We start from the raw sequence: 12,107 nt of genomic DNA, 5'->3' as shown, positions 1-12,107 counted from the left end.
TTTCAACTTTCCTCGCACATCCCTTGATTTATCCTTTGCCCAAATGTATTATGAGGGCCAATGGAGGGATTGGAAATTTGGGCCACTTTAAAACCAGAAAATGTATTATTACCTTGGGAGTAAGTATGAGAATGAGTTGGGCACCGGCATCTGCGGAAAAGAAAAAAAGAAAAGTGAAACTAGAAAACCAAAAGATAGGATGCTTTAATGTGACTCACACTGCATTCTAGTCTTGAGATGCTATCAAAGTAGTCGCTATTGGCAAACGCTACGTAGGAAAATCCAGAAATCATCATGGACAAGAAGTCCACTCAGAGTCTTTCCAGGGTTGCAGGAACATTCTTTCAGGAATTATTCAGTTGGTGCTCAATAAATGTCTGCAGGAAGCTGAGGTAAGCCCTCTGGGACTACAAGGAAGTTTGAGATGGGGTCTCAGTGCTCTAGGAGGTTCCAGCTCTTTTACCAGGTTAGGAGCTTTGACCAAATTGACCCAGGATTAACTACTCAATGCACCTCCCCTCCCATTGCCCCCACCCGGGGAACTTGTATTTTCCCATTGTCTTCAAGGTGTTTAATTTTCTTGAAACAGACTGTGGGCCTGGGCCTCTGAGAAGCCCTCACTGGGCCTGCAGGCCTCGCTGGTCACTACCTCATGCCTCCATCCTTTCTGGGCCCAGCCCCAGGGACCTGCCAGCCCCTTGGGTGCCTCCCTGTGCTGGTCCCCGCCCCAGGGCCAGTGGCCGTGTCCCCTGCTCCCCAGTGGCCTGAAGTGCACTCATGCCCATCACCCTCTCCTCCCCGAATCCCTCACCTCTTCTCAGTTCCCAGTCCACTTCTCTACCCTTGGCTCCATTTCCCTTCCTAGTCTCTGTCGCCTCCCATTTCCTGCACAGTCCCTTTCTCCTGTTCGCTATGCATTTGAGCGTCACCAAAGGGTTTTATGTTTCTATTTCTTGCCAGAGGACCTTGTCCTAGTGGGGTCCCAGTAGATCCGGGGCATACCCCCCCCTCCACCGTTCAAATTTGGAGCGAGAACATCTGAGGGGGAAGGTGGGGAAGGAAGGAAAAGTGTTCAACTCAATGGTGATCAAGATCTCAAAAACAGATTTAAGTCAAAGCAGACGTGGGAAGCGGGTGTGAGCGCCACCATGAGTCAAGGCTGCCACCTCCTGGACACGGCTGAAAATGCCGAGTGTTGAGAGTCCCGGGAGCATCCCGGCGGCGTGAGCCATTCTCAGGCTGCAGCAGGGAAAACACAGCAGGCAAGGCCAAGGCGTTGTCCTTCACAGGTGGGCTCTCTTTGGAGAACTTTCCCTGCTTTACACCCTCCAAGGACAAGAAAGTGGAGGCAAAGGGAAGAACATCTCCAGACTCAAAACTTTCCACTGCCCAGGGCCTTGGGAGCACATGCTTTCCTACACCCCTCCCCCTTCTTTTTATTTTATATTTTTAAGGTTTGAGGCCGCCTTGATTAATCATTTCTATTTCTTGTGGTTTGAATTCCATCCTCTCTTGCCTTCTTGGGGCCTCCATCTATCCTGTGTTTCCTCGTCTTCCCCCTCACTAGATCTTTGTCATTGTATTTAAGAGTTCGTTTCATGCTTCAAAGTCTCTCAACCTCTTTTCCCCTCTGGCTTGCTCACCCTCTCTGGGCCTCCCCTCCTGGCCTAGGTCTGCTGGCTCCATTTTCTTGCCTCTCACACATTGCTTGGCTCCCTGAAATCTGGCTGCTGTCTCAACAAGTCTCAGCTTTCCTGCTGTAGTCTTACTTCTCAGACCCCCGACCCCCCAGGACCTTGGTCTCCTAGCAATGAACACTGGGCCACCCCTCCTTGGGTGGGTGAAATGCTTTCCTCGGCTTCCAGGACTCCCCACTCACCTGGGTTTCCTCTAATTATTCTTTTTCCAGCTCCTTTCCCACTCTGCTCATTCCTTAAATATTGAGTTCTATCCTGGGCTCACCTCTCACCCTTTATAGCAAACCACTCATCAAGGCCCCCCAATATTTCTCTACCCAAATCCATCCACCTCTCTTGGGTCCTCTGACAGTCTCTGGTTTCAGTGTCATCTCTCATCTGGATAACTACAGAGAGTCCCTAACAGGCTTCTCTTGGCTCCCCCTGAGCTACACAGTGGTCAGGGGCTTATTTCCAATGATGCCCCCAACTCCCCCTCCCATGGCTTTTTGGATAAAGTTCAGACCTGGCCCTGCTTCACAGGCCCAGCTAATCTCTCTAGCCTGGTCCCTTATCTCCGTCCATCCTCTGGAGCTCCTGGAAAATTTGTTCTTTTCCTTGAATGGGCCACACATTCTCTTTCTTGCCTCCAGAACTTTGTCCTTGTTATTTCCTCTGCCTGGAACATGTTTCCCCCTCTTCTTCCAGGTAATTAGTGTCCTTTCTAGTGTCTGTTGAATTGTCACTTCCCCTGGGCAGTCTTCCTTAAGGCTGGAGGCCCCAGGTAGGCCCTCTCCCCCTGTGGTCTATACCACGCCTCCCTCCCCATTAGAACCATTATCACACTGTATTGTTGGTACCATTCTCCTGTTTGCATCTGCCTCTAGATTGTAAATTTTGTGGTGGCAAGACAAGATCTACCCTTTATCACAACTTTATCCGTAATGGTTAGCATTGTAACAGGCACAAACTAATACCAATTAAAGGAATACTGATTGAAGAAATAAGTAAATGAATAAATAAATAAATAAATGTAGATGTTTAAAATCCTCTGAACTTTTTCTCTCTTTTCCTGGTGTGCCAAGACATAGAACCTGAGCTGGGGTAGGCAGAACAGACTGTGGGTTCCCCCACCTTCTTAGGATAGCCTGAAACCACTGATGGGCTTCTCTACTGTTGAGAAGCTGAGGAAACCATGGGAGAGCAAGGCTCTCATTCACCCACCCTCTGGCTCTGGCCTGATTATTCTGGCCTTCCTCCCAGTATCACTGGCCAGGATAAACTGGCCAAGCTTTCAGCAAAAGTCAGCCCCTCTCCTGTGCACTAAATCTCACCAGTCGCCACCCCCCCCTTTACTCAAGGACATCACTGTATCATCTTCTCTGTCCTGCATCATCAAGATTTCCCTCCCAGTAGATCTTATCCTCCAACATAAAATATTGTTTTTCCCTTTTTAATCTTTAAATCTTTTAATTTTTAAATATATTTTTTCAAGATTTTATTTGTCAGAGAGAGAGAAAGAGAGAGAGCACAAGCGGGGGGAATGGCAGGCAGAGGGAGAAACAGGCTCCCCGCCAAGCAAGGAGCCCGATGCAGGACTCGATCCCAGGACTCTCGGATCATGACCTGAGCTGAAGACAGACGCTTAACCGACTGAGCCACCCAGGCATCCCGTGTTTTTCCCTTTTTATATTAACAGCCTTCTCTTGTCCTTCTTCCCTCTCCTGATGCTGTCCCCACTGCTCTCCTTGCCTTTAGATGACTATACCTGTTCTCCAATTTCTCTTCTCCCATTCTCTCTGGGACCCCCTCCAACTGACCTTTGCCCTATGACTCCACTAACAGTTTACCAGGTCACTAATGCCCTTCACCTTGCTAATATACCACTCAGTTCTGAGTGCAGTCCTCATCTTGCCCAAACTGGCAGCAGCATCCTTCTATCCACTCCCTTCTCCCTGGAAACACTTTCTTCCCTTGGCTTCCAGGCTGCTCCTGGCCTAGGTTCTTTTCATGCTATTGACTCTGAATGCTGGAGGGTCCCAGGGACCGGCCTGTGGATCCTTCTCTTTTCTTTCCACTCTCACTCCCTGAGTGACCATATCTTGTCTCGTGGTCTTAAGTGCCTTCCATCTGACAATTTCCCCCTTTATCCTTCTGGTTTAGATGGCTTGCTTGAACTCGATTCAGCTGCCTGACAGCTCCACTTGAACGTGTCTTAGGCATTTCAGCTCCCACCTAAGTTTCAGTTCCTGGTCTTCCCTTAAAGCCTCTTTCCCACCTCAGTTTAATGGCAACTTCATTCTTCCAGTTGTTTAGGCCAAAACACCTTGGGCTCATCCTTGGCTGTTCCCCTGCTGGCCCCCAACATCTCTGACCTCATCTCCCCCTCACTCACTCTGCTCCAGTCACCATGTTCTGAAACCATGCTGGTATTCCCCACCTCTAAGTACTTTCCCAGAGAGCCACATGGCTCGCTCCTTCCTTCCATGGGTCTTCCTTCTCAGTTACCTTCTTAGTGAGTGTGGTTGGCTGAGACCCTGAAGATATTCAGGTCCTAATACCTGGAACCTGTGAACATTATAAAGCAAAAGGGACTCTACAGATGTGATTACATTAAAGATTTTGAGATGGAAAGATTATCCTGGATTATCTGGGTGGGCCCTAAATGTAATCGGAAGCATCTTTCTACGAAAGAGGCAGAAGGAGATCTGACATAAAAGTAATGTGACCACTGAAGCAAGTGGCTACCTTTGCTGGCTGTGAAGATGGGGGAAGGAGCTACAATCTACTGTTGCAAAAAGTGCAGCTCCAGAAGCTGGAAAGAGCAAGATAATGGATTCTCCTCTAGAACCTCTGCAGGGAGTGTGGCCCTCTTACACCTTGATTTTGGCCCAGTAAGACTGATTTTGGACTTCAGAACTGTAAGAGAATAAATGTGTGTTGTTTTACACCACCAAGGTCATGGTAATTTGTTACAGCAGTGATAAGATACTAATACAGTTAGGTCTTCTCTGACCATCTTCTCTAAAATGGCATTCCCTCCTTCAACAACCCATCCTCTACTTTCTCTTTAATACCTAGCAACTTGTAATATACTCTAAATTTTACTAGTTTATTGTCCACCCCACCTGCCCCACCTACACACTTACACACCGGGGATATTAGGTTGTTTTGTTTCTTGATATACCCCACAAATGAGAACACTGCAAATCTACAGTGAATGTGCAGTCCTTCTCTCCTGGGCTTTCTCCTACCTCTCTGGCCATGTTCCTGTCCTTTAATACTGGCTCCTTTTCCTCCACTGAAAGTGCCAATCATTTGCAAATCCAAGTGTGTAAGGAGGCTGGTAGATAATATAAATGAGAGGTCAGAGCTCCTGGCTGGCCATGTAGCTGGTGTGCAGAATGAGTGGTGGACTATATGCCAGGGTCTCTCAGGAAGCTGGAATGCTTGCCTTGTTCAAGGGAGGTGGCCACCACTTCACCTCAGCCCTGGCAGACCTTCCAGATGAAATGTGGGCCCAATGATGCCATTTCACAATTTTCCAAAAAATTTTATCTGAATCTCCAACTTTTTAAATGCATACCCTATTTAAAAAATAAGCCCCATTTTGCCACTCCTGCTTCAACACATTGCTGCTCCTGGGGACCTCATTCTCAACCCTTTTAGGTTTACAGTTTGCTAAGGCCTGTGCTTCCACACCCAGAGTTTCAACTGTCTTCTATATGCTTGTGTGAGTTCCAACTCACTTCGGAGCTCCAGAACAATATAATCAATTACCTGCTGAAGGTCTTCTTCACCTGGATGTACCTGAGGCATGTCCAATTTGAAGTTCCTAAGGTAAGTTATAATCTTCCTCCTAAAGCTAATGCTCCTATAGTCCCTATCTTGGTAAATGGCCCCAATATTTACCTGATACCCCAGCCAGAAACTTCAACTTCTTCCATCTCACTAATCAGATACAAAGTCCTGCTGATTTTAATGGACTCCTCAATATTTCTCACATCTACCCCTTGTACCAGCTGCCTGTACCTGAAGCCATCACTTTTAGCTGAAGCATTACAATTACTTCTAGTCTTTCCCCTTCACTGCACACTGCCACCAGAAAGCTCTAACATAATTCTAATCATGCCACCCTCCTTTGTCATACAACCATTCCAAAAACATGTTCTACATGACACTGGTTCCAAGGGATATGAATAGTGTTGCTTGATAAAAAGTTTTATAATAACACAGATTCAGAACAAAGAGTTTAAATACAGCTAACCTTTTTTTCCCCCCCAACCCTGTAGGACTTCTCAGAGCCTTCTGTGTGCTAATTATCCTGACTCCAAAAGCACTATGCTGCAGTGAGCAGTTTCCCATTTATTTAGCCATGGAATTCCTCCCCCCCACCCCCTACGGGGCATTTCAAAGTATTAGTGTTTCACAGGAGAACTACTGCTTCCATAACTTTCTATTATCTACAGGACATAATTCAAATTCTTTAGCATAGAACTGAGAACAAGGACTGTGAAGCTAGAATATCTGGGTTCAGATTATGGCTGCGCCATTTGTTTAGCTGTGTGACACTGGACAGATTCCTTTTCTTCGTGCTTTTTTTTCTTTTTAACTGTAATATGAGGATAATAATACAATATGGCCTAGGGTTGTCGTAAGGATTACAGTTACTATTAATAGTATATGTAAAGCATGTGGGACAGTGCCTGGCACATAGTAAGTGCCTGGTAAGTGCTATATGCTTATTCAGGGCCTGTCTTCTCCATCCTCGCCTCCTTCTATGGAGGTAGGTCCGGATTTTAACTTCGTTTAGGTCCTGGGGCGACATCTCTTGCCAGTAGTGCTGCTCTTCCCAGTTACTTGAAATTCCTCTCTAGTCCCCCTCCTTTCCCCTTATCTCTACCTGTTTGCTCCAAATTTTACATGTTTTCCCAGGCTGACTTGTGCATTTGTACATTCCACAAATATTTATCAGGTGGCTACTATATACCTGCCAATTCTGGATGGGGAGTCAGACATGTCATAACATTTAATACCCTGACTCCCTGTACATGCCAGGGAGTGAAGCTCCTGGTAATTTCTCACATCCATCTCTCTCTTCCCTCTGTTCCTCCCGGGCCCGTTTCACAAACCCTGTCCCCTCATCCAATTACCCGCTAAAGTTTAAACTGCTCCAGAGTCTTTCACTTTTGTATCCCCAGCGCCTGGAATAGTTTTTGGCACATAATATACACCCAATACAAATGTGTTGACTGGATGCATCAATTTGTCTTGGTCACTGTGCCAAGCCCTCCAATGTCTGCCACGACATGGGACCAGGCACTGTCTTCTCTGGGCCTGTTTCCTTAACGGCAGAACAAGCAGGGTGCAACCTGCCTCGCTGCTCTGTGCGTGGTTGCATGGCACCCCGCTACAATGCGCCCCACCGAGCGCACGGCTCTGACGTGGAGAGAGCACGCTAAATGGGATCCCCTTCCCCGAGGTCTTGAAAGTAACCTGAGTAAGGCCGCGTGGGGCCCGGCGGGTCGCACCCAGAGGGGCTGCGTAGGCACGGCGGCATCCTCCGGTCCCTCGCCCGCCCGCCCGCCGGCCGGCCCTGCACTCACGCTGCTCGCTGCAGTTGCCTCAGCAAGTGCGCGACACGGGCGCGAGCGGCTGCAGCCATGGCCGTGCCGTCTTCCTTCCAGTAGCCCCTCCTCCGCCCCCTCCGCCCCTTCTGCGGACCAATCCCGGCCACCGCCCTCCTGCTCCCGCCCACCCGGCTGAGACTGCCCACCCCCCACGCTAATTCTCCCTGCCCCCGCGTTAGCCTTCTCTGGATCAGGACCATTTTCCCACGAGTCAAAATCTCAGGTGCCCTACCTGCAATTTCACCATCCACCTCCGAAATTGCCGTAATGGTAACTGCTTTGTAGGATCGTGGGTACTTCCTTAAGTCTCTCTACTTAAAACCCTTTATTTCACATATTGGGGATATGGGGAAAGGGAGGGGGAAAAAAGGGCATTCTTTTTCCACTGATTGCTTTAAAATGCTATTTGCCTTCCTATTTCCCAATAAATTATTAAGACATTGCATTTAAACTGTTTTAATAGTAAATAAGGACCATGCAAAAAGCCCGAGGGTTTTGTTTGTTTTTACAGGGCCAGTGCTGTGTCTAACTGCTAAATCAAAAATCTAAAAAACAAAAACCGCCCCCCAAAATCCCAAAACCAAACAGTAACAACAAAACACCCTGGACAGTTGAGAACTTAAAAGGTGTTAAGTGCTCTAGAATAGCTTGTGAGGAAGTTAAGTTACCATTAAATGTTTCATCAGTAGTTACAAACTTTCCATGATTACACTATACTCTAGGGCCAAGTGCTCCACTTCCCAGTGGGAGAGTTGATCAATGATGGCAAAGTTCAACTTTAACTTAACCTGAAAGTATCCTAAGACAGCAACAATTGAACATCTGTGTTTTTAGTAACATACCATGAAATTTGAATTAATCTTTTCTTCCATAGTAATTTCTAAAGATAACTTATAAAAATGAGGCAACACTAAAAAAAGACAAAATTAACTCCCAACTTTAATTTTCTATGAACTGTCAGACCAAAAACCTGAGTAGAGTGGCTCATGGGGCTGTAACAGCAGCAAAAATGCTCCCCTGGAATCTAGATCTACTATGAATCCTTCTCAGGTTACCGAAATCAATTAGGGAAGGAGACCCATAAAAGCTATGAACATTTGACCTCCTAATCAAACCAGTTAAGGTCAGTTTGACAAATGAATCAAAGATAACAGTATTCCAAGTAAAGATTTGGCAGGTTTCTTTATCTCTTCTCGAAACAGACCCTACCAGAAGTTTAACAAAAAAACTGGGGACATAAATGTTGAAAAAGATTTAAGTGTTTCTTGGATTATTGAGGATTATTACTATTTAGTGAAGTCCACATTTATAATTTACAGCCAATAAATGTTTTCACAGTATTAAAAAGCATAAAATCTTTTTTCAAAGAGACACCAGTCATACTACACTTTCAATATTGTATCTGATACTTATTAGAAAAACTCATACTTCTGTTGGTATCACTGAAATCATCATAAATTACCTGCTTTATGTTTTTTAGAAAGTAAACTAAAATAATCTGAACCAGGTATCCCCTGGCTTTACTTAGAATTTCTACCAATAGCCAAAATGTCAAAAGTAACATTAGATACACACTTTTACTAAACAACCTTCGTAAGAGTTACTTATAAGTCCAGTTTTGAAAATGTAATCTTTCCGTTCCCCCATATGATACACTCCCTTGTCATAAAAATAATGCAGAAATCAATTTTAAGTCTGAAAGACGACCAACTCTCTCTCACAATATATCCAAAGTTAAAAACAAAAAAAGATGTCTGTTTAAAAATAGAACTCATTCTCAGTTTCCACCAAATTCTTTCCCGGATTCTTATGTCCTCAAATACATCCTTTAATCTCCAGCCAAATTCCTGGTTGTGGGAAAAACATTAATTTGTAGAGTCCAACATTTACATACTATCTTGCGGGTCGGGCAGTCTATCCCTTTAACCTCAAGCTCAGGGAAGGCAGCGGCCACCTTCTTCAACATCCCCCCCCCCCCCCCCCGCCCCAACTAGAATTTAACATTTAGTGTATAGTTCTTGGTTTACAGATGGGTCCGACGGTGAAAATTATTTCCTTCTCTTTCCTCCTTGGTGTTGCCCTCCTTTCCTCTTGCCGCCCAAGGGAAGTGGCCCAGAATTCATCTTGCTTCCCAAGCCCGCTTTCCTCTTCCCTCCCTGGCTGGGCGGGACACCTTTCCTTTTGCCCCCAGGACCCTGCCGGCCTCCCTTTCTCTTGCCCTTCTGGCTCATTTTCCTCCTCTTGGCAGCCTCCTCCTGGTCCTCCTCCCTCATCTGTTTATTGGTGGCCCTTGTCACGTCCAACTGAGGCTTTTTGCTCTTCATCACCTGCAGCAGCTCCAACTGGCTCTTTTTCTCCGCTGCAAAGTCCCCGAAAAGGGGTTGAAACTTTCTCTTCTTGCCGGAGCCCCGGGGGGCCTTCTCCTTGGGCAAGCGCTCCTGGAAACGCCCCACTGAGGCGGTGGAGACCTTGGCCACCTGCATGGCGCGGCCCAATTCCTCCTTACTCTGGTGTCCCGTAGGGTGCATGCCAGCGGCGCTGGGCAGCTGCATCTTGTGCGCGCGAGCCAGGTTACGCAGCCGGTTCAACTCATTCTTGGCCACCCGTTCCTTCTTAGCCTGGATCCGCTTGGCGAACTGGTCCTCTGAGGGGTCGGCACCGCCGGGCACCTCGATCAACCATTCCTTGGTGTCGTCGCGGGCGCGCTGGTAGCCCCAGCGGCGTCGCCACTGGCCACTCACCTCGTCCCACACCAGATTGGTCTTCTTCTTGGGACGGATGCCCTTGAGGCGCGCGAACTGCTGCCAGCGGGTAAGCGGCCGCGGCCGGGGCACCGGCTTCTCGCGCGGCAGGCGAGTGGTGGGCTCCGGCAGCCGCGCCACCAGCGCCTCCTCCACGCGCTCCGTGGGCAGCTGCCACAGCTGGTTGATGAGCAGCTGCGTGTTGTCCCGCGCCAGGGCCTGCAGCTCAGCCTCCGGCGTGGGTCCCGCGCGCCGCAGGCCCGTCGGGGGGTTCCGGTCTGAGGCCAGCAGGTTACCCAAGTCGAACTCCAGCTCCAGCTCCTTGTGCACCGTGATGCGCTGCAGCTTCTCTGCCTCGTCCCGCTCCGCCTTTGCCAGCAATTCCTCCACGCTCTGGCCCTCCATGGCTCCCCCTGAGCTCATTAGCTCCGGGGAGACAGTTCAAATTAACTTCTTTGCCAACGCCGGCTCAAGCCCGGGCAACCCAACCACGTGCGGTCGCCGAGAAGCTCGTTCCGGAAGAGAAAGCTTCGCTTCCGGAGCACCCGGAACAGGCTCACAGTCCCGGCAACCCGAGAAAAGGCCGGCAGAGAGCAGTGTTGGAGAGCAGATGGGATTACCGGCGGCTCTTTGGCGGGAGCCCAGAGGTAGGCGGTGCTGGCGCAGGGAGCCTAGACTACGAATTCCAGGGCCCAGTTGGGGCTGTGTCTCCCAGGATGCAGCGGCGGAGCGGGGTGGTGTGAATTTTGGGCGTCGCGCTTTGAGGGGGTCCTGGAGCGACTGTTACCAATTTCAATGCAAATCAGTTCACAAGACGTTTCGCTTTTCAGCTTTCTGGAACTACATAAATTTTATTTTTACCATAGCCTGAACCTGTTCATGGGGCTCCTGGGTGTTGACCGAGAAAGACATTTTCCACAGATGCACATAAAGCTAGTTTTGGAAGATTTGGTTTGCTTTGTGAGCGAACAGGGGCTGGCAGTTAGACTGCCTTAGGTGGGCACTGGGGGGCGCCCACCCGGGCGAGCTGAGGTCTGGTAGCCCAGAGCCCCGTGATCGCATCCTCTCCACGCTTCTGGCAAAAGTGCGCTGGGCTCTGCAGTGAAACTGCGTGAGTTCCAATCCTGACTTCTGTTGGACCTTCGGGTATTTGGGCCTAATTAAAAACCTGTAAGATGCAGTGGTAATAGTACCTACCTCTTAGGGCTGTTATAAGGATAAATGAGTTAATATGCCTCTGAGGCAGCTTGGTCTGGAACATAGGAGCACTCAACAAATGTTAGCTAAATACCAATTATTAACCTTTCTAATCGCCCTGTGAGTAAGCTAAAGAGGCAGTCTTATACAGTGATTATGCACCAGGTTCTTGGGTCAAACTACCTAGAATCACATCTAGTTTTACGGTACCTACTTTGGACAGGTTTTTTAACCTAAGTCCAATTCATAAGTTGAAAATATGAAACATTAGTTCCTGGTACATAGTAAGCACTCAATAAGTGTTAGCAGTTGTTAATCATCATATTCCACAAAAGGAGGCTCAGAGAAATAAAATGACCTGTCTGAGGTTATACAACTAGGAAATGTGGGAGTAGGAATTATCTTAACTCTCGCTTTAAGACGATAGGCGTATTCTCTGCAATGTCTTTCAGGCCCTTGAGACACAAAATGTGTGGTCTTTTGACCAGCAGTATAGCATCACCTGAGAAGTTGTTAGAATTTCAGAGTCTCTGGCCTCAACCCAGATGTGATGATTCAGAACCTTCGTTTTTAACAAGATCTCTGGGTGATGAGTATGTACATCAAGTTTGGGAGGCACAGGGCTGATTGTGTGGCTTACAGGTTTGGTTTTGTTTTTTAATGGGAAGTTGGGAGTAGTGAAGAGGGGGTTATGCTAGAAAATTACCCATGGAAATGGACATAATAGCCCTTAGGAAATAGATTTAGTTGAGTTTCAGCTAGAGAGGTCATTAGGCACAGTCCCATCTATGTACCTGCCTCCCCCCACCCCCCCACCCCCCTGCCCCGGAGTTTGGTTTCTGGAGCTCACTATCTTTCCTCAG

General features: G+C 47.9%; 2 protein-coding genes across 7 annotated transcripts in view; both read right to left on the bottom strand.

Annotated features, from left to right (window-relative positions):
• Window positions 1–7,362, bottom strand: part of ADHFE1 (alcohol dehydrogenase iron containing 1) — a 50,630-nt gene extending 43,268 nt beyond the window's left edge. For all 6 annotated transcript variants that reach the window (XR_004680409.1, XM_035011259.1, XM_035011260.1 and 3 more), the window contains exons 1-2: window positions 7,283–7,362; window positions 113–150 (exon numbers count right to left, since the gene is read on the bottom strand). Coding sequence is in view for 5 of the 6 variants with exons in the window: in XM_035011259.1 (XP_034867150.1) it covers window positions 113–150; window positions 7,283–7,341 (97 nt within the window). In the remaining variant the exon portion in view is untranslated. The remainder of the gene's footprint in view (window positions 1–112; window positions 151–7,282) is intronic.
• An 864-nt stretch (window positions 7,363–8,226) lies between these two features.
• On the bottom strand, window positions 8,227–10,583 carry RRS1 (ribosome biogenesis regulator 1 homolog). Its single transcript, XM_035011256.1, has one exon. It carries the CDS (start codon window positions 10,468–10,470, stop codon window positions 9,355–9,357), a length of 1,116 nt encoding a protein of 371 aa, XP_034867147.1. The 5' UTR covers window positions 10,471–10,583; the 3' UTR covers window positions 8,227–9,354.
• Window positions 10,584–12,107: the final 1,524 nt, after the last annotated feature.

Source organism: Mirounga leonina, unplaced genomic scaffold (genome assembly GCF_011800145.1).
Source record: "Mirounga leonina isolate KUSES-001 unplaced genomic scaffold, KU_Mleo_1.0 Mir_165, whole genome shotgun sequence".
Taxonomy (NCBI): Eukaryota; Metazoa; Chordata; class Mammalia; order Carnivora; family Phocidae; genus Mirounga; species Mirounga leonina.
This window is presented reverse-complemented; position numbering and strand designations above follow the sequence as displayed.

What these genes read in the sequence shown, in the direction of transcription:
- RRS1 (XM_035011256.1), bottom strand. Translation starts at nt 10,470, where the DNA reads ATGAGCTCAGGGGGAGCCATGGAGGGCCAGAGCGTGGAGGAATTGCTG.